The sequence below is a fragment of the Macaca fascicularis genome, chromosome 15, assembly GCF_037993035.2.
Source record: "Macaca fascicularis isolate 582-1 chromosome 15, T2T-MFA8v1.1".
In the NCBI taxonomy this organism is placed as follows: domain Eukaryota; kingdom Metazoa; phylum Chordata; class Mammalia; order Primates; family Cercopithecidae; genus Macaca; species Macaca fascicularis.
The window spans coordinates 62,709,784-62,731,374 of NC_088389.1; the positions used below are offsets into that span (position 1 = coordinate 62,709,784).

General features: G+C 42.6%; 1 protein-coding gene across 9 annotated transcripts in view; it reads right to left on the reverse strand.

Annotated features, from left to right (window-relative positions):
- The window catches only part of MELK (maternal embryonic leucine zipper kinase), a 106,543-nt gene that overhangs the window by 33,984 nt on the left and 50,968 nt on the right, over positions 1-21,591 (reverse strand). For 8 of the 9 annotated variants that reach the window (XR_012424565.1, XM_005581288.4, XM_065530344.1 and 5 more), the window contains 3 exons: positions 16,644-16,712; positions 13,432-13,530; positions 2,971-3,057 (listed from right to left, as the gene is read on the reverse strand). Coding sequence is in view for 8 of the 9 variants with exons in the window: in XM_005581288.4 (XP_005581345.3) it covers positions 2,971-3,057; positions 13,432-13,530; positions 16,644-16,712 (255 nt within the window). In the remaining variant the exon portion in view is untranslated. The remainder of the gene's footprint in view (positions 1-2,970; positions 3,058-13,431; positions 13,531-16,643; positions 16,713-21,591) is intronic. The other variant, XM_074017067.1, reaches the window with a different exon arrangement.

Below are 21,591 nucleotides of genomic sequence, written 5' to 3' on the forward strand. Positions count from 1 at the left end.
GGCCAAACCCCAGACCAACTGAATCATCATCTGTGGGGTTGAGACCTAAACATCAGGATTAAAGTTCCCAAGAAATTCCACTGTACAGCCAAGGTGAGAATCTCTGATTGACAGTGAGTAGCCTATATCCTACTCATCCCTGGGACTCAATGAAGTATGAACAGGGATTTAAGAATGAGAGAAAAGTACAAAGGAATAAAAAATATTACTTTCCTCACTGCATTATTGATGTTGGTCATGCTTAACTTTAAGAATAACTGAGAAGCTCTTTAGAGAGTTGTAACACCAGGAAACAACCTCTACTATGCTTTGTTATGTTTTATGCATCAGAAGGAAAGCAAATAATTTGTATTTCCATTTCACTTTTAAGTCTGACAATTATAGGTAGAGATGTCATAAAATATACCATTTTAAAGACTTTCTTTTCAATGATTATTGAAACTCTTAAGTATGTTACTTTTTTTTTTTTTTTTTTTTGAGACGGAGTCTCACTCTGTCACCAGGCTGGATTGCAGTGGCGCGATCTCGGCTCACTGCAACCTCCGCCTCCCGGGTTCAGGTCTTTCTCCTGCCTCAGCTTCCCAAGTAGCTGGGATTACAGGGGCGTGCCACCACACTCAGCTAATTTTTGTATTTTTAGTAGAAACAGGGTTTCACCATGTCGGCCTTGATCTCCTGACCTCATGATCTGCCCACCTCGGACTCCCAAAGTGCTGACATTACACGCATGAGGAATCGCGCCTGGCTTAAGTATGTTACATTTAAGATTCAGATTTTTTGGCCGGGTGCGGTGGCTCAAGCCTGTAATCCCAGCACTTTGGGAGGCCGAGACGGGCGGATCACGAGGTCAGGAGATCGAGACCATCCTGGCTAACACGGTGAAACCCCGTCTCTACTAAAAAATACAAAAAAACTAGCCGGGCGAGGTGGTGGCGCCTGTAGTCCCAGCTACTCGGGAGGCTGAGGCAGGAGAATGGCGTGAACCCAGGAGGCAGAGCTTGCAGTGAGCCAAGATCTGGCCACTGTACTCCTGCCTGGGCGACAGAGCGAGACTCCGTCTCAAAAAAAAAAAAAAAAAAAAAAAGATTCAGATTTTTAAAGTTTGTGGATCTCACACCAATTTGTCCTGGATAAAATGACATGCTATCTGGGATTTACTTGGAAATATCCCAGCTGGAAAGGGAGGAAGGGAGAAAGTGGTGGAATACAGATTAAATTGGCAAAACGTTATTAACTATTGAAACTGAATGATGAGAACATGGAAACTCAGTGTTGTTATACTATTCTCTCTACTTTGGTGGGAAAATTTTTCTATAATAACATTTTTTAAAATTTCAGTATCTAAAGTATAGTCTTCCATTAAAGACCATCCCAAAGAAAATGTCCTACAATTTATTTTTTTAGGTGGCTTAAATGGAAACTTCAAATTTTCACTAATGAAAGACTAAGGACCATACAAATCTTACAGCAATTCCCAATTCTTACTATTCCCCTAAAGGCATTATCCATGAAAAAGTAAATTACACTACCATTTCCAGATACATTCTGTTTGTCTTTACTTATTATGTCATTCAAAAGAATTTCTTTATATTTTCTCCTTACTGAAAAGAATTGTGCCTTAGCAAAGCTTTGTTTGATTTTTTTTTTTTTTTAATTGCTTAAGGACTCCACCTTGCAAGTTAAAGAACAGATAAAGCAAACATAAATTACAGGTGATAGAAGACATAGCACTGGGCCAGGAACAAAGTGAGGTACAAGTCACTCTTCACATTAGAGACAGCTGTGACTACCTTGATCTCTTAAAACACACACACACACACACACACACACACACACACACAAACAACGCAGGTATGATCTAGAGACTGAGCATCTGAAAAAGCCAAAATAATCAAACACCAGAAATGATGATGACGCTTTCATGGTATTTGGTTTGTCCACTTAGGGGTGATGTGACACTGCTGTTGCTTTCAGGTGAGAAGAAAATTGCTTTGTGTTTACCTCATTTCCACAGCAGAAACCCAGGTGCACGTTAGAGAACTTTAAAGTAGTCAAAATTAGAACTCTGTCCATTCTTTGTGCACTAGTTTGTTGTTTCTTTTTTTTTTTTTGAGCTGGAGTCTCGCTCTGTCACCCAGGCTGGAGTGCAGTGGCACAATCCTGGCTCACTGCAAACTCCGCCTCCCGGGTTCACGCCATTCTCCTGCCTCAACCTCCCGAATAGCTGGGACTACAGGGGCCCGCCACAACGCCCGGCTAATTTTTTTGTATATTTAGTAGAGACGGGGTTTCACTGTGTTAGCCAGGATGGTCTTCATCTCCTGACCTCATGATCCACCTGCCTTGGCCTCCCAAAGTGCTGGGATTACAGGCCTGAGTCACCGCGCCCGGCCAGTTGTTTCTTAATTATTTTTTCACTGTAATGCTTCTTCATCAATGTTTTAAGTATGGAGTGTTCATTTTTAAAGAAAATATCTAGCACACATCAGGATTGTGTGGAAATCATATGTAAATATTTTTTAAATGCAATATTTGTACCCATAATAAAATCATAGGTCTGAAAATGCTACACTATTTTTCATGTACTGATAAAATAAAGAACAATGAAACAAAAGATATTACTCTCAAATTCATGCTGTATTGCTGTATTTTTTTTTTCTTTTTCTTTTTTGAGATGGAGTTTAGCTCTCGTCGCCCAGGCTGGAGTGCAGGGGCGGGATCTCAGCTCACTGCAACCTCTGCCTCCTGGGTTCAAGTGATTCTCGTGCCTCAGCCTCCTGAGTAGCTAGGATTACAGGCACGTGCCACCACACCCGCCTAATTTTTGTATTTTTAGTAGAGACGGGGTTTCACCACACTGGCCAGGCTGGTCTCGAACTCCTGACCTGAAGTGATCCTGCCACCTCGGCCTCCCAAAGTGCTGGGATTACAGGCGTGAGCTCTGCACCCAGCCCGTGCTGTATTTCTTACCAGTGAAATTAAATCCTCCATTGTTTGCCTGTTGTTTCTATGATGTACAGAAAGTTCTGTTACGCAATCATCATCAAGGTGAATAAACTACAAAAAAAAATTATGCACTTTATTAACAAAAAATTACAAATATATCATTGTTTTGACATTTTAAAATCAGTATACTTTATACAATCAAATATCATTATGTAAAACATGAATTTGTCAATTTCTTGGGGAAGAATCAACATTCTCTACAATCTTTTAAGATGTAAGCATATTCCAGGAAGCATTTCAAGATAAGCTCTTTCCCAGCTCTTTATATCCCCATCATTATCTGAGCAACTGTTGTTAAAGTTCTGTTGTACAATGCTGGGCGCAGTAGTTCATGCCTATAATCCTAGCATTTTGGGAGGCTGGGGCGGGCAGATCACCTAAGGTCAGGAGTTTGAGGCTGGTCTGGCCAGCATGTGAAATTCCATCTCTAATAAAAATACAAAAATTAGCCGGGCGTGGTGGTGAGTGCCTGTAATCCCAGCCACTTGGGAGGCTGTGGCACGAGAATCACTTGAACCCAGGAGGCAGAGGCTGCAGTGAGCTGACATTGTGCCATTGCACTCCAGCCTGGGCAACAGAGTGAGACTGTCTCAAAAAAAAAAAAAAAATTCTGTTGTACAGCCCAGGGACTGTATATCCCCCTTCCCTACTGCGAGACCTGCATTGGTATTTTCTTTTCTTTTTTTTTTTTTTTGAGACGGAGTCTCGCTCGACTGTCGCCCAGGCTGGAGTACAGTGGCACGATCTCGGCTCACTGCAAGCTCCGCCTCCCGGGTTTACGCCATTCTCCTGCCTCAGCCTCCCGAGTAGCTGGGACTACAGGCGCCCGCCACCTCGCCCGGCTAGGTTTTTGTATTTTTTAGTAGAGACGGGGTTTCACCGTGTTAGCCAGGATGGTCTCAATCTCCTGACCTTGTGATCCGCCCGTCTCGGCCTCCCAAAGTGCTGGGATTACAGGCTTGAGCCACTGTGCCCGGCCTCTGCGTTGGTATTTTCATCAAAGAGCAGCCACCTAGGCATCTAAAATCAGTGGTTATACAACAGACTGGTAAAAGATTCAGACTGGTAGAGCACAGGGTACCTCTCATTATATTTATGTTTAGCACAATTCAAGGAACCTTTACGACAGTGCCATAGATGCCACATAATCATTATTATGCTCAACTACAACTTTAAAAAAGAATAAGTAAAAGCCTCTACCCAAAATTCATTTTGCTTAAGGACAGAAATTATCCAAATAATCCCTACATGATGGTACCTCACTAAAGGTAGGGCCGGAAATGGGTTCTCAGAACCAAACAAAGATCACTGAGAACAAAAAGGCAGGAATAGCCTGGCCTGGACCTGGAAGGGAGCTCAGAAGATTACACGGGAAGAGAAGCAGAGGAATATAACTTCAAAGTTCATGTTTCCAACATACGAACTCTCTTAGGCCAGGTGCGGTGGCTCACGCCTGTAATCCCAGCACTTGGGGAGGCCGAGGTGGGTGGATCATCTGAGGTCAGGAGTTCGAGACCAGCCTGATCAACATGGAGAAACCCCATCTCGACTAAAAATACAAAATTAGCCAGGTGTGGTGGCACATGCCTGTAATCCCAGCTACTCGGGAGGCTGAGGCAGGAGAATCACTTGAACCCAGGAGGCGGAGGTTGTGGGGAGCTGAGATCAAACCATTGCACTCCAGGCTAGGCAACAACAGCAAAACTCCATTTCAAAAAACAACTCTCTTTATGGCAGCCCAAGTGAGGGATGCTTTACGTTCTGCTTAAAGGCCTCCTCTAAAGTGTACACAGAACAGCTGGAATGGTTAGCATCTCCCTCCTGCTGCCTGAGGTCTGTCTCCCTGTGATCTCTGTCCACTGGGAATTGGTACAACCTGATGGCTAACAGGCTTTGGAATTAGACAGACCTTAGTTTTAACTGCAACAGGACTAATAACCATTTGGCCTTGAACATGACTACACCTCTGAGTCTCAGTTTCATCATCTGTTAGAGAGAGATGGAATGTGCCCTGCAATATATGCAACATAGAGCAAGTGCCTAGTACAACATCTCAACAGAGTAGGCCCTCAAAAAATGGTTATTTTCACTAACAGTCATAATTCTATTTCCTCTATGATAGAAGAGCCTTTCAGAAATTTGAGTATTCCTATTATAAGCAACCTTTCCTCTGCAAGTCTTCTGTTTTCTAGTTCTGCCAACCTCCACTTTATTGATTAACTCCCCTTACTATTCTGGCCCTTTCTTTAGATCACACTCTAGGTTGATACTATACATCGAAGTGCGGTATTCAGAACCAAACATAACATGAGAGGTCTGCCCAGCACAAAGCAGGGCAATATCATGAGCTTCCCTTGTTTTGAACATCACACTTGTAACAAAAAGCTCAAGAGAAAGTAAGGCTACCATCATGAAAAGAAACAGTAAAGATAAATTTCTCTCCTCAATTCATATGCTGAAACCTAATCACTAGTGTAATAGTATTAGGAGGTTGGGCCTTTGGGAGGTGAGTAGGTCATGAGTGGGCTCTGCCCTCATAAATGGGGTTAGTACCCTTATAAAAGAGGCCCCAGGTCAAAGTACAATGGTTCATGCCTGTAATCCCAGGGCGTTGGGAGGCTGAGGTGGGAGGATCACTTGAAGCCAGGAGTTGGAGACTGGCCTGGGCAATACGGCAAGATCCCGTTACTACAAAAAAAATTCAAAAATTAGCCAGGTGCAATGGCTCACAGTCCTAACTACTCAGGAGGCTGAGGTGGGAGGATCACTTGAGCCCAAGAGTTCAAGGTTACAGTGATGTATGATTAAGTCACTGCACTCCAGCTCGCGTAAAAGCATGAGACCCTATCTCAGAAGGAGAAAGAAAAGAAAGAAAAGGAAAGAAGGAAAGGAAAGAAGGAAAGGAAAGAGGAAAGGAAAGGAGAGGAAAGGAAAGAGGAAAGGAAAGAGGAAAGGAAAGGGGAAAGGAAAGGGAAAGGGAAAGGGAAGGAAAGGGGCTCCAGAGGCCTTTCCCCATTGTCCCCTTCCATCATGTGAGGACACAGCAAGAAAGAACCATTCTATGAACCGGAAAGTGGGACCTCATCAAACACCAAATCTGCTGGTGCCTTGATCTTTTTTTTCTTTATTTTTACCCTTCAGAACTGTAGCTCTATGATGACTTGATCTTGAACTTCCCAACCTCCAGAACTGTGAGAAATAAATTTCTGTTCTCTCTAAGCCACTCAGTTTATGGTATTTTGTCATAGCAGCTCAAACAGACTGAGACAGCCTTGCATTATTGACTGGTACAAGTACAACCTCATGGGTTACAGACAAAGTAGAGACCACAAAGGTTTATACTAGTGGTAATGTGAAAATCCAAAGTGCTAAGAATAAGTTTTCATTGTGCTGCTTTGACTGTGACTGCTCCTAGAACTGTAGATTCCCCCTCAAGATGGTCTCAACCTCAGAAGCCTAGACACCTTAATATCTGTTATCTTCTTGTTGATGTCAACACTGCTCAAGCAAGAAAATAAATTTTTGAGGTTCCCTCCATCATCTTAAGTTTAAAAAAAATTTTTTTTAACTGTAAAAGAACCCCTCTCTCCCCCAGCCTCCTGCCTGTACCTTTACCACAAGGCATATGTGTGAGAAAGGCAGGAGACAGAGGAAGGAGGTGCTACCATCTCTGCTGGGCTCCTGAACTGGAAACAATGAAACAAGTGGGGTAGAAAAGATACCAAGGGTCTGAAAAACATGATTAATCTCAAGCTGTGTTTTCCAAAGAGGATCAATACTTAAAGCGCTCTGAATTCTCAGCCATACATACTCAAATTAAGTACAAAACTGCATCCCAAAAGCTAGCCAATTATTTTGGATTATCCGTGCCTACTACATTTCCTGTTCACTAAGGCAGAAAATGGAACTGACTATAACTTCTATTTGATACAATACTTGGGTACCAGAACTATGTATGAAAATGGTAGGAGGAGATCATGCATAGAGTTACAGAACAGACAGCATCTATACCTTAAATATTCAAGGAAATCTGAATTTTTTAAATAGTTCACTCTTGATGAAACACAATACTGAAAGAGAAAAGCAAATCCTTCAAAAAGCAACAACAATCCATTATGCCTCTCCTGTATATAATTCATTTGATCTTGTAACAGCTCTGCAAGGCAGGCAAAAGAGATTAATGATACAACATGTAAAGGTACTCTATAAATGGCAAAACATGACCCAAACATGCACAGATTGACATTAGAATACCCATATTAGAGGTGATAAAATGAAGACTCAGAAAAGTTACTGTGATCTGCCCAAGACTGGCATTTTTCATTCCTAGCCCCAGGTTTTTCTACCATAACACAATGCCACCTCTCCATCACTCTGCTCCAGTAGCTACTTCAATAGAAACCAGATAAGCAATGCTGGCTGCAAATACACAGGATGTGGGCCCTGAGCTTGAATCAGCTAGTCTATCAGATCCATTCCATTCCACAACCCTTCAGTGTAGGTTCAAATCCTGGTTCTACACTTACTCATTGTTTGACCTTGGGCAAGTTACTTAATGATTCTGTGTCTCAGTTGCCTCATCTGCAAAAGGGGGCAATAATAGTACCTACTTCGGAGGGTTGGTGTACAGATTAAATGGATTAAAGGAGTTAAAAAACATAAAGCCCACAGGGTAGTACCTGACTCTTAAAGGTACTATCCTAAGAGTTCTACCTATATTATACCACAGTATAATATACAGAGAGCCCTTACTATAATAGTACACTATTCTACTCTACGTGCTCAATAAATAGTAGCAATTATTATATTAAGATGTAAGGGAGGCCAGGCGTGGTGGCTCACATCTGTAACCCCAGAACTTTGGGAGGCCGAGATCGGCGGATCACCTAAGGTCAGGAGTTAAAGACCAGCCTGACCAACATGGATACACCCCGTCTCTACTAAAAATACAAAATTAGCCGGGCATGGTGGTGCATGCCTGTAATTCCAGCTACTCGGAAGGCTAAGGCAGGAGAATCGCTTGAACCCAGGAGGCGGAGGTTGCGGTGAGCTGAGATCACGTCACTGGGCAACAAGAACGAAACTCTATTTTCAAAAAAAAAAACATGTGGGGAAACGGTAGACTCTTTTGGAACACTCAAAACTTTATATATTTTACTTTATACTGTGTCCCAAATAAAAAAAATATTGGGGCTGTAGAAAGTAGAGACTTTCTTCATTTTGGCATCTAACACAAACAGTAATGTATTCTATCCTATTAGGATCATGGCTGAGAAGATGTGCAAAGCCCTCCACACATGGAGAAATGATGACCCCCAATGGCTGAACACAGGCATTTGCACCACCCACTCTCTCCACCTCACAAGGGGCACATCATAGCTTCCCTGGTTCTGCTGCTACACTGCTCAGATGCTTGCACATTCTACTATTCTTAGGATCTTGGTATGGTTGCTGTTAGAATTATGTTGTATTTGCTCAATAGATATTAAAGATGTCACGTAGGGCCAGGGGAAATTTGGATAAGAGAAGTTTTAGGAGTTAACAATCATAGGAGAATTAGGAGTGATTTCAGCTCAGGCCACATGGCCCATTAATAGTGGGCAGAATAGTGGGAAGGGGCCTGGAACAAGTATAGTCTTTCTTTCCAAGATGAGCTGGCTACTGGGAAGGATATTTACATTGGTGTGATTATTCCAGAAAGCAAATACCCCACAGATCTACCAATTCTACGCTTTGGCATATCTGAGACACACCTCTAAGCTATTCTGTTGATTCATGCACATGTCCTAGTCCACTGAAAAAGTTTTGGTGAGATATCAGAGAATATCCCCAATTATCTGGAAACACTATTAAAATACTTCTCTTTTTTCTAATTACATATCTGTGTGAGGCTGTATTTTCTTCATTTGTTTCAATCAAAACGACGTTATCAAAACAGGCTGAGTGCAGAAGCACGAGTGTCTTCTAATAAGACTTCAAAGAAATCAGCAAAGATGTAAAGCAATGCCATTCTTCTCACTAAATTTATTTCATAAATAGTTGTTTTTCATTTTTCCGTTCCCTTATCTATAAATAGAGAATAAGAACTGTACAACCTTGAAAGATACAGCTTCCATAGTGGCTCTGGGCTTTGCCACATGGCTTGCTTTGGCCAGTGGGACACTAGTTAGTACAATGCAAGCAGAGGCTTGAAAAATGCTACGATACTAGGGCTTATCCTCTTTCTTCTTCCGAAATGCAGTTGCTGGCCGGGCGCGGTGGCTCACGCCTGTAATCCCAGCACTTTGGGAGGCTGAGGCAGGCGGATAATGAGGTCAGGAGATCGAGACCATCCTGACTAACACAGTGAAACCCCGTCTCTACTAAAAAAAAAAAAAAAAAATTAGCCAGGCATGGTGGCGGGCGCCTGTAGTGCCAGCTACTCGGGAGGCTGAGGCAGGAGAATGGCTTGAACCTGGGAGGCGGAGCTTGCAGTGAGCAGAGATCGCGCCACTGCCCTCCAGCCTGGGTGACAGAGTGAGACTTGGTCTCAAAAAAAAAAAAGAAAAGAAAAGAAAAGGAAATCCAGTTGCTATATAAAAAAGTCCAGGTTAGCCTGATGGACACATGTGGCCCAGGAAACAGCCAGTCTTTCTAGCGAGGCTTGGACCATTCAGCCCAGTTACAAGACGACTGTAGCCACGACCCCAGGCAAGGCGTACGTAAGAACGGCCCAGCTGAACCCAGTCCAAATGTCTGGTCCACAGAATTGTAAATTATTATTATTTTTTATTATTATTTATTTTTTGAGGAAGAGTTTCGCTCTTGTTGCCCAGGCTGGAGTGCAATGGCGCGATCTTGGTTCACCGCAACCTCTGCTTCCCGGGTTCAAGTGATTCTCCTGCCTCAGCCTCCCGAGTAGTTGGGATTACAGTCATGCACCACCATGCCAGGCTGATTTTGTATTTTTAGTAGAAACGGGGTTTCTCCATCTTGGTCAGGCTGGTCTCAAACTCCCGACCTCAGGTGATCCACCCACCTTGGCCTCCCAAAGTGCTAGGATTATAGGTGTGAGCCACCACACCCAGCCAAATTATTGTTTTAAACCACTAAATTTCAGGGTAGTTCTTAATGCAGCAGTAACTAATACACAAAATATCCATGTCCTATAGTAATATCCGCATTTTTACCAAGTGGCCGTTTGTTTGAAAAAAACCATTTTTAAGGCCCAGCGCAGTGGTTCACACCTGTAATCCCAGCACTTTGAGAGGCCAAGGCAGGCAGGTCAGGAGTTCGAGACCAGCCTGGCCAACAGAGAAAAACCCCGTCTCTACTAAAAATATACAAATTAGCCGGGCATGGTGGCGCGTGCCTGTAGTCCCAACTCCTCGGGAGGCTGAGGCAAGAGAATCACTTGAACCCAGAAGGCAGAGGTTGTGGTGAGCCGAGATTGTGCCACTGCACTCCACCCTGGGCATCAGAGCAAGACTCTGTCTCAAAAAAAAAAAAGCATTTTTTAAAAACAATGTAGAAATATTTTTAAAACTGTTTAAACTTAAATAACATTTGGTGTTGTTTATGTTTTTTACATATATGCATGTTAGACCAGTTCTCAAAGCACGGTCTGCAGATGCCTGAGAGTCTCCAAGGTCAAACTTTTTTATAATATTATTTTTCATTTTTCAAAGTGTTGACATTTGTATGGATGGTATGAAAGCAGTGATAAGTAAAATTGCTGGCAGCTGGGTGCAGTGGCTTATGCCTGTAATCTCAGCATTTTGGGAGGCTGAGGCAGGCGGATCAACCAATGTCAGGAGTTCGAGACCAGCCTGGCCAACATGGTGAAATCCTGTCTCTACTAAAAATGCAAAAATTAGCCAAACGTTGTATCAGGTGGCTGTAATCCCAACTACTCGGGTGGCTGAGGCAGGAGAATTGCTTGAAACTGGGAGGTGGAGGTTGCAATCAGTCAAGATCGTGTCATTGCACTCCAGTCTGGATGATAATAGCGAGAATCCCTCTCAAAAAAATAAAAAATTAAAATTAAATAAATAAAATTGCTGGCACCTTAGTATTAATCAATACAGTGGCACCAAACTGTACTAAAATATTGTATTCTTTGTCATATACCCATAGTTTGAAAAGAAGGCAGTTTCAATTAAGAATTTCCTTGATAAACCAGTAAAAGATATTAATTTTGTTACATTTTTACTTTGAGTACATGTTTTTAATATTCTGTGTGACGGCCGGGTGCGGTGGCTCAAGCCTGTAATCCCAGCACTTTGGGAGGCCGAGACGGGCGGATCACTAGGTCAGGAGATCGAGACCATCCTGGCTAACACGGTGAAACCCCGTCTCTACTAAAAAATACAAAAAACTAGCCGGGCGAGGTGGCGGGCGCCTGTAGTCCCAGCTACTCAGGAGGCTGAGACAGGAGAATGGCCCGAACCCGGGAGGCGGAGCTTGCAGTGAGCTGAGATCCGGCCACTGCACTCCAGCCTGGGCGACAGAGCGAGACTCCGTCTCAAAAAATATATATATATATATATATTCTGTGTGACTAAACAGGTAGTAGCATAATGTACTTCTACATACCAAAGTATGATAGTTGTCTTGAGGAAAAGCACCTGTGTGACTGAATTATAAGCTCAATTCGTCATTTTTTTCTTTCTCTTTTTGAGATGGAGTCTCACTCTCCTCTGGGGTTCAAGCGATTCTCCTGCCTCAGCTTCCTGAGTAGCTGGGATTACAGGTGTGTGCCACCACACCCAGCTAATTTTTGTATTTTTAGTAGAGACAGAGTTTCATCATATTGGTCAGGTTGGTCTTGAACTCCTGACCTCATGATCTGCCTGCCTGGGATCCCAAAATGCTGGGATTACAGATGTGAGCCACCGCACCCAGCCTCTTTTCTTTTCTTTTTGAAACAGAGTCTCACTCTGTCACCCAAGGCTGGAGTGCGGTGGCGCTCTCAGCTCACTGCAACCTCTACCTCCTGGGTTCAAGCAATTCTTCTGCCTCAGCCTCCCGAGAACCTGGGATTATAGGCATGATTATAGGCACTACCATGCCAACTAATTTTTTGCATTTTCAGTAAAGACAGGGTTTTACCATGTTGGCCAGGCTGGTTTGGAACTCCTGACCTAAAGTAATATGCCTGCCTCAGCCTCCCAAAGTGCTGGGATTACAGGCGCAAGCTACCATGCCTGGCCTAATTAGCCGTTTTTTTCAAAGAAAACCATTTTGACGAGAAAGAACACTGACCAACTATAGTTATTTAGACTTAAATGTTTAGCAGACATTTTCTCAAAAATGAACCAAGGGAACTTGTCAGTTCAAGGAAAATGACACATTTGTTGTCAATGACAGAATTTGAACTTTTAAGCAAAAATTAGAATTTAGAAAACTTTTATTTGCCACCATGATCTTCAGTGCTTTCCAATAGTTAAAAGACTTTTCTACTGAGATCAGTAGTGATTTTAAGGAATGTGATTTAATGTTGTATAATGAAATCTGTTAACGTTTGGAAGATTTGCATAACTCAGCGAACCAGTGTTTTCCAAATAACCAATGCATCACGTTATGTGGGGAAAAGATCCAATGGACAGAACAATGGATTTTATGGAGTACAAAATGTCATTGATATGGCTTCAGATTCCACATGCAATTACCCTTTAAGAAACTACCACTTTTCAAGTTTTAATGGGATATCAGAAACTGTCTGAAAGGCTATTAAAATTTTTCTTCCTTTTCCTAGTACATATCTGTGTGAGGCTGCATTTTATTCCTTGGCTTCAATCAAAACCTATCAAAACAGACTGAACACAGAAGCACGTGGGTATACAGGTGTCTTCTATTAAGCTAGACTTTAAAGAAATTTGCAAAGTTGTAAAACAATGTCATTCTTTTTGCTAAATGTATTTTATAAATGGTTATTCTTCATAAAAATATTTGTGTTAATATGTAATAGTTATGTTATTTTTTAACGAATAAATAAATATTAAGAGTATAAAGGGGTCCTCAAACTAAAAAGTTTGAGAACTACTGTACCCTCATAACTTCTCTGGGAAGTAGAAGTGGTTTAACCTACTTTTTACAGATGAATAAATAGGCTCTGCAAAGTTAAGTAACTTGCCCAAGATTCCCAGAGCACCGTGACTGACTGCACATGAGAAACACCAGGGAGCTTTTAAAAACTCCCGTTAAGTGTTCTCGGATGGGGAGCAGGCATTTCTTTTTAAGGTCCCAGGTAATTCTCATTTGCAGATGGGGTCAAGGAACCACTGTCTATTAGGTGTCAAGTCTCCTAAACACCAATCTGATTAGTAAGTCTACAAAATATATTTTCTTGTATATTTAGACCACATCATTGTAGGCTCTGAATTCACCCAAAAACCACACAAAGTTAAAAAAAAAAAAAATTCTACGGGATTTCATTTTACTTACAGGATTCTTGCTTTGCCACTCAACAGGATAGTTGTAATCTTGCATGATCCAGGGATGGTTCAATAGATTTTTCATAGAAATCCGTTTCTTTGGGTCCACCTAGTGGCCATTAAAAAGTAGTTAGAGATTAACATTTCAAATACAGAACATAGAACACCTTTCCTCCTGAGAACTAAACATGCACCAGAACAGATGTAAACTTTATCATCACAAAAATGCTGTCAAAGACCTTAAAATGGCCTTGGAATAAATTCTTTTAAAAAGGCAACAGAGGCAAGAAAACTATAGCAAACAACACAGGCTTAGAAGATAAATGTTTAACAAACATGAACTTCATTGGTATGGACATTATTCATGAAGTTCAGTCAATCTATTGTATGATGTAATAGTCTTTTGCTGGAAAACCTATTCACGGGAAATATTCACCAATTTAACATTCAAGCAGCCACAATGCAGGGCATTCATACTAAACAGGCAATCTCTACCTCCAATGAGCTTACAATCACACAGAACAAGTTGAAAAAGCACACTTTTCCATTTGTAATTTTCAAATGTAAGGAGAGAAAAATTAATCAACAAAGATTTAAGGTTTTTTTGGAGTCTAGAAGAAAGAGTAAGTCATTTTCAATCTCATTAAGGAGATTTGGTGGTCTGGCCCTACTTAATCAAGGTGAGTGAGTCTGAGGTAAATTTTGAATAAAAGATGGAGATGACTTAATAGATGGAAAAAACAGAAGATATTCTGAATACATAATGAAAAAAAAATTGCACTAATAAGATACTCAGATTTTCAAAGTGTTTCCTATCAATCTCACTTTGTCCTCATACTACTACATAGCAGTGAGGCCAGGCTCAGAACCCCCATTTTATAGATCAGACTAGGTGATACATTGATTAACTGGTAGAGTGCTTACCTAGGCTTCAGCACTCCTATCTTTCACCCTCAGAGGCTCATTCCACTAAAACTGTGGTTCTCAAAGTGTGGCCCCAAGACCTGCAGCATCAGCATCTTCTGGGAGCTTGTTAGAAATGCAAAATTTCAGTCCTGCCCCAAATCTACTGAATTACACACTCTGGGGCTGGAGTTCAGCAATCTGTATTTTAACAAGCCTGGGGTAATTCTGATATCTGCTGAAGTTTGAGAACCACTGCACTAGGTAACAGGGCCCATTCAATAGCACATCAACTCATTCAAGCATTTATTATCTTTAATTAATTAAATAAACATTAATTAATATTCAAGCATATATTATCTACTAACATACTTAATGTGCAAGAGTTGGGAACAGGCGGGACGCCGTGGCTCATACCTGTAATCCCAGCACTTTCGGAGATCGAGGCAGGCAGATCGCTTGAGCTCAGGAGTTAAAAACCAGCCTGGGCAACAGAGCGAAACCCCATCTCTACAAAAAATATATGGTTTGCTGAAAGTAATTATAAGGAATGAAATGATAAATAAAATTTAAAAACAACCAAAAAAAAGAAAACTAAAGAAAGAACACAAAAAATTAGTCAGGTGTGATGGTGTGTACCAGTGGTCTCAGCTGCTCGGGAGGCTGAAGTAGAAGGATCACTTGAACCTGGGGGTCGAGGCTGTAGTGAGCCAAGATCATACCACTGGACTCCAGCCTGGGTGACAGAGTAAAACCCTGTCTATAAATTTTTTTTTTTTTTTTTTTCAAGAGGCCAGGCTGGGCATAGTGGCTCACACCTGTAATCCCAGTACTTTGGGAGGCCAAAGCGGGTGGATCACCTGAGGTCAGGAGTTCAAGACCAGCCTGGACAACATGGTGAAACCCCATCTCTACTAAAAGTACAAAAACTGGCCAGGCATGGTGGCACATGCCTGTAATCCCAGCTACTTGGGAGGCTGAGGTACAAGAACCGCTTGAACCTGGGAACCCAGGAAGCGGAGGTTGCGGTGAGCTGAGATCACACCATTGCACTCCAGCCTGAGCAACAAAGCAAAACTCTGTATCAAAAACAAACAAACAACAACAACAACAAAAAGCCAGTGGCTCATACCTGCAATCCCAGCACTTTGAATTTTGAGAGTCCGAGGCAGGCAGAATACGTGAGGTCAGAAGTTCGAGACCAGCCTGACTAACGTGGCGAAACCTGTCTCTACTAAAAATACAAAAACTAGCCAGGCATGGTGGCACACGCCTGTAGTACTAGCTACTCAGGAGACTGAGGCAGGAAAATTACTTGAAGCTGGGAGGCAAAGTTTGCAGTGAGCCAAAATCACGCCACTGCACTCCAGCCTGGGCAACAGAGGGAGACTCCGTCTCAAAAAAACAAAAAACAAAAAAAACAGTTGGGGCCAGGTATGGTGGCTCATGCCTGTAATCCCAGCATTTTGGCAGGCTGAAGCAGGCAGATACCTTGAGGTCAGGAGTTCGAGACCAGCCTGGCCAACATGGCAAAACTCCGTCTCTACTAAAAATACAAAGATTAGCTAGGCAAGGTAGTTCACGCCTATAATCCCACCTACTTGGAAGGCAGAAGCAGAAGAATAGCTTGAACCCAGAAGGCAAAGGTTGCAGTGAGCCAAGATCGTGCCACTGCACTCCAGCCTGGGGGTCTTCTAAGGAGTGACACTCTATCTCCATCAATCAATCAATTAATACTTTGGGATTAAAAGAGAGTGGAACAAGAGCTAGTTAGAGAAAACAGACAGTGCTCAAAAAAAAAGTTAGAAAAACCAGCCGGGCGCGGTGGCTCAAGCCTGTAATCCCAGCACTTTGGGAGGCTGAGACGGGCGGATCACGAGGTCAGGAGATCGAGACCATCCTGGCTAACATGGTGAAACCCCGTCTCTACTAAAAATATACAAAAAACTAGCCGGGCGAGGTGGCGGGCGCCTGTAGTCCCAGCTACTCGGGAGGCTGAGGCAGGAGAATGGCGTGAACCTGGGAGGCGGAGCTTGCAGTAAGCTGAGATCCGGCCACTGCACTCCAGCCTGGGTGACAGAGCGAGACTCCGTCTCAAAAAAAAAAAAAAAAAACCACACCAGCTACGACATATGGTAGGTGTCTAAAACAAATTAGGTTTACAACATAATTAAGAAAGGATCTAATAGAGGATATTTTCAAGGTAGATATGAGTGGGATTTTTTTCAAGCTAATAGGAAATGATGTAGCACCACAGATATCTTAAAAGTTGAACCAAACAATTACAATAGACTTCTATTATTTAAAAATAAAGTTTACCTGCAGCATTTGTTGAAGAAGCAGAATGCTACTGGGAGAGAGCCACTTGGGAACATCATATTTTCCTCTCTACAAAAAACAAAACATTTAAGAGGTTCAGGTTCAATCAGCCTTGACACAAATTCCTTAGGTAATAACATGCTGGAGGTTTACTTTTAAGCTTGAAGACTTCTCCCAACTACAATACTTGGTAAACATTATTAACTAAAAAAAATCAATTTCTTGGCTGGGAGTGGTGGCTCACACCTGCAATCCCAGCACTTTGGGAGGTCAAGGCAGGCAGATCACCTGAAGTTAGGAGTTCAAGACCAGCCTGGCCAACGTGGTGAAACCCCGTCTCCACTAAAAATACAAAAATTAGCCAATTGTGGTGGCAAGCGCCTGTAATCCCAGCTACTCAGGAGGCTGAGGCAGGAGAATCACTTGAACCCGGGAGGCGGAGGATGCAGTGAGCCAAGATCGCGCCTCTGCACTCCAACCTGGGTGACAGAGCGAGACTCCATCTCAAAAAATAAAATAAAATAAAATAAAAAAATCAAAGAACAAAATCGAGCATATTAAATACTATCATTGCCTCTAAATTACCCACATATCAGAGAAGGGCTAGAGCACAAAGAACGTAACCACAGAAAACATAAATGTAATACAGCTTTGGAATCTGTAGTATTAAAGGGACAGCAAGTAAACACTGTAGTCCATTTTTGTACTGCTGAAACAAGTATTAGTCTATAATCTCAGACCAATTATCAGTTGACAAAATGAAGCAGCAGAAAAGCATATTTGGTGACAGGACATAGGCTATGGTTAAAAACAGGTCATCCACAAAACAGAATTTACAATCTTTGAGGAAAACTAGTGAAAGCCACTTTCTAAGTTAAATACCTCTTTTAGGACTAAAAGAGACTAAGAAGGCAAATGTATACAACCTAGTATACTCAGAAATTATGGCCAGCAAGTCATCAAAGATAAGATCAGGGACTTGGCTAAATACTAACACATGATAGAATATCTCTTATAAACCTGCCACACACATCCTCTTTCCCAATTCAGAGGAAGCAATACTACAGTTTCTCACGGCAGAAATCACATTGTTTAATGATGCTAAGAAAACAAGTTATTTGAGAAAAATTGATTGAACTGTAACTCACAGAACATACCAAAATTAATTCCACCCAGATTAAATGAAAATACAAAACCAGGCTGGGCACGGTGGCTCACAACTATAATCCCAGCACTTTGGGAGGCTAAGGCAGGTGGATCACGAGGTCAGGAGTTCCAGACCATCCTGGCTAACATAGGGAAACCTCGTCTCTACTAAAAATACAAAAATTAGCTGGGCGTGGTGGCAGGCACCTGTAGTCCCACCTACTCGGGAGGCTGAGGCAAGAGAATTGCTCGAACCCAGGAGGCAGAGGTTGCAGTGAGCTGAGATTGCGCCACTGCAGCACTCTACCCTGGGCGACAGAACAAGACTCTGTCTCAAACAAAAAAGGGAAATACAAAACAAAACCATAAGAGTACTTAAAGAAAGCATGAGTGATTATTTTTATAATCTTTCTAGACATGACAGCAAAGCCAACCACTATAAAGAATAATATATGACAAAATTAACATTTGATATTTCTGTATAACAAAACATCATTGGTCGGGCATGGTGGCTCATGCCTGTAATCCCAGCACTTTGGGAGGACGAGGTGGGTGGATCAAGAGGTGGTCAAGAGATCAAGACCATCCTGGTCAATATGGTGAAACCCTGTCTCTACTAAAAATACAAAAATTAGCCGGGCATGGTGGCAAACACCTGTAGTCCCAGCTACTCGGGAGGCTGAGGCAGAAGAATTGCTTGAATCCGGGAGGTGGAGGTTGCAGCAAGCCGAGATCATACCACTGCACTCCAGCCTGCCAATAGAGCGAGACACCGTCTCAAAAAAAAAAAAAAATCATTAACAAAGTTAACAACAAATTGAGAAAAAGCCTTTTCCAAAGGTCACAGGCAACTGTCAGACTACTGCTGACTTCCAGAGAGCCGGCTAGAGCATCTAAAACCCCCCCTTCCCAGGGATAGGCATGGAGCCCAGGCAGCAGTGAGCCTTCAGGTTGGGGTCCAGTTGGCCGTACATGAGGCTTGGTAGGGAAAAATAAATTCAAAGTTTCATTGCTATAATTCAAAAACAAACTCTGAGCCAGGCACAGTGGCTCATGTCTGTAATGCCAGCACTTTGGAAAGCCAAAGTCAGGAGTTTGAGACAAGCCCAACCAACACAGTGAAACCTTGTCTCTACTAAACACAAAAAATTAGCCAGGCATGGTGGCCCATGTCTGTAATCCCACCTATTTGGGAGGCTGAGGCAGAAGAATCACTTGAACCCAGGAGGTGGAGGTTGCAGTGAGCAGAGATTGCACCATTGCATTCCAGCCTGGGCAACAAGAGTGAAACTCCATCTCAAAAACAAAACAAACAAAAAAACTTTGTTAGTTTCTGTCTCTGGCAAGTGTTAAGGTGCCCTGGCAAGGTATAAATAAGAATGAGCTCTCAGGCTGGGCGCTGTGGCTCACGCCTGTAATCCCAACACTTTGGGAGGCCAAGGCGGGTGGATCACCTGAGGTCAGGAGTTTGAGACCAGCCTGACTAACACGGAGAAACCCCGTCTCTGCTAAAAATACAAAATTAGCCAGGTGTGGTGGCAGGCACCTATAATTCCTAGCTACTCAGGAGGCTGAGGTAGGAGAATTGCTTGAAGCTGGGAGGCGGAGGTTGCAGTGAGCCGAGATCACGCCATTGCACTCCAGCCTGGGCAACAAGAGCGCAACTCTTGTCTCAAAAAAAAAAAAAAAAAAAAAAAGGGCTCTCTGGGTAATATTGAGTGCTTTAGATAAAGGGAATAAAAATGTAATAATATTAAAAGGCATTTGTAAAATGAAAGCTACTGTTCTTCCTAGGAAACACTCATGGGTCAGTGTGTCTACTCTCATCAGAGAGGTTGATTTTTGACCCTTTCTTTTTAGATTCATTGTTTGACAATGCTTCGGGACTTTGATTATTTCTTTAACATAATCAAAAGCCAGCCTGCCTTAACATCTTAGGACTCTGAGTGATCCATACCTGTCTATTTTCTCCTTCACCTTTAAGGTGGACTGATTCTGTAAGAATTATATCCTACACAGTTCATAAGAACAGAGAACCCCAATGCCAGTACAAGTCAATGGCTTCCTCACCTACCTGCCTCCATCCTTCTAGCCGCATTCATTTACAGTTGGCGTGTGTGTGTGTGTGTGTGCGCGCGTGCTTGTGATTGTCCTTGTCTCCCTTGTGTTCCCAGACTAAACTGAGGGTCGGGCTGCTACTTCTTTTCTTTTCTTTTTTTTTTTTTTTTTTCTGGAGATGGAGTTTCACTCTTGTTGCCCAGGCTGGAGTGCAATGGCGCGATCAGCCTTCGCCTCCTGGGTTCAAGCAATTCTCCTGTCTCAGCCTCCAGAGTAGCTGGGATTACAGGTGCCTGCCACCACACCTGGTTAATTTTTTGTATTTTTAGTAGAGATGGGGTTTCGCCATGTTGGTCAGGCTGATCTCAAACTCCTGACCTCAGGTGATCCGCCCGCCTCAGCCTCCCAAAATGCTGGGATTACAGCCGTAAGCCACCTCGCCCAGCCTCTTGGGCTGCTATTTCTTGTGGCCCAATAACAAGATGTAGATGAACTGCGGAGGAAGAATTTTTCTCTGTAACCAGCCACAGGGAAAAGGCCTGGAAATTATCGCCAGACCAACTCAAAATTACCAAGTTTTCCAGAGCTTATATATCTTCTAAGCTATATGTCTACATGTAAGTGTGTATTTATCTAAAAACATAAGTGATTAACTTATTTTAAGCTATAACTAAGGTCTGAGTCCCGAAGACCTTCTGGAGCCTCAGTAAGTTTACTTAATCTAAATGGGTCTAGGTGCTGGGGTGATTACCCTTATCTTGTATCCTGCTAAGTCATAAAGGTTTGGGGAGTTCCTTTAGACTCCAATGAAATTTTTTGTGCAGGCCTGGGGAATTTCTTCAGACCCCCAATATAATTTGTTTAATCCTAAAAGGGTCCTGATAAGAATTCCTTCGTTATCTTGCTATGCTTCAAGGCCCTGGAAAAACGTAGGCAAAACTCTTGGTGGGCTCTTTGTTACACTCCAGCCTTGGTATAAGGGCACTGGCTCAATCAGCTTTTAATGTATAACCTAGCTGCTCAGTCAGTGCTGAGACAGTTGTAATAGAGGCCCGCATTAGTGAGACCTGGCCTACCACACTTGCACTTACATTTCTAACCTAGAATCCTTATTCAGTGCATTTTGTCTTTCATTCATTTTGGAGACCCTCTGGAGTTTGTCATAGACCAGTTCCTAATTATATCATAAACAATTCTGTGATGAATGTTATTCTTCATAATTTTTTTTTTTTTTTGAGATGGAGTCTCATGGTACAATCTTCGCTCACTGCAACTTCTGCCTTCCGGGTTCAAGCCATTCTTCTGCCTCAGCCTACTGAGTAGCTAGGATTACAGGTGTGCACCATCATGCCTGGCTAATTTTTGCATTTTAAGTAGAGACAGGGTCTCACCATGTTGGCCAGGCTGGTCTCAAACTGCTGACCTCAGGTGATCCACCCGCCTCAGCCTCCCAAAGTGCTGAGATTACAGGCATGAGCCACTGTGCCCTGCTCAAAGTTTGTTTTTGAACTACAGCAATGAAGCCTTGAATTCATTTCTCCCCACCATGCTTCATCTACAGCCAACTAGACCCCAACCTGAAGGCTCACTGCTGCCTGGGCTCCATGCCTATCCCTGGGAAGGAGGGGTTTTAGATGCTCTAGCCGGCTCTCTGGGAGTCAGCAGTAGTGAGTCACAGTTGCTGCATGACTAGCCCTGACCTACTTGGCCCCACTTTCATATCTGAGCTTTACTTTATTCCTGA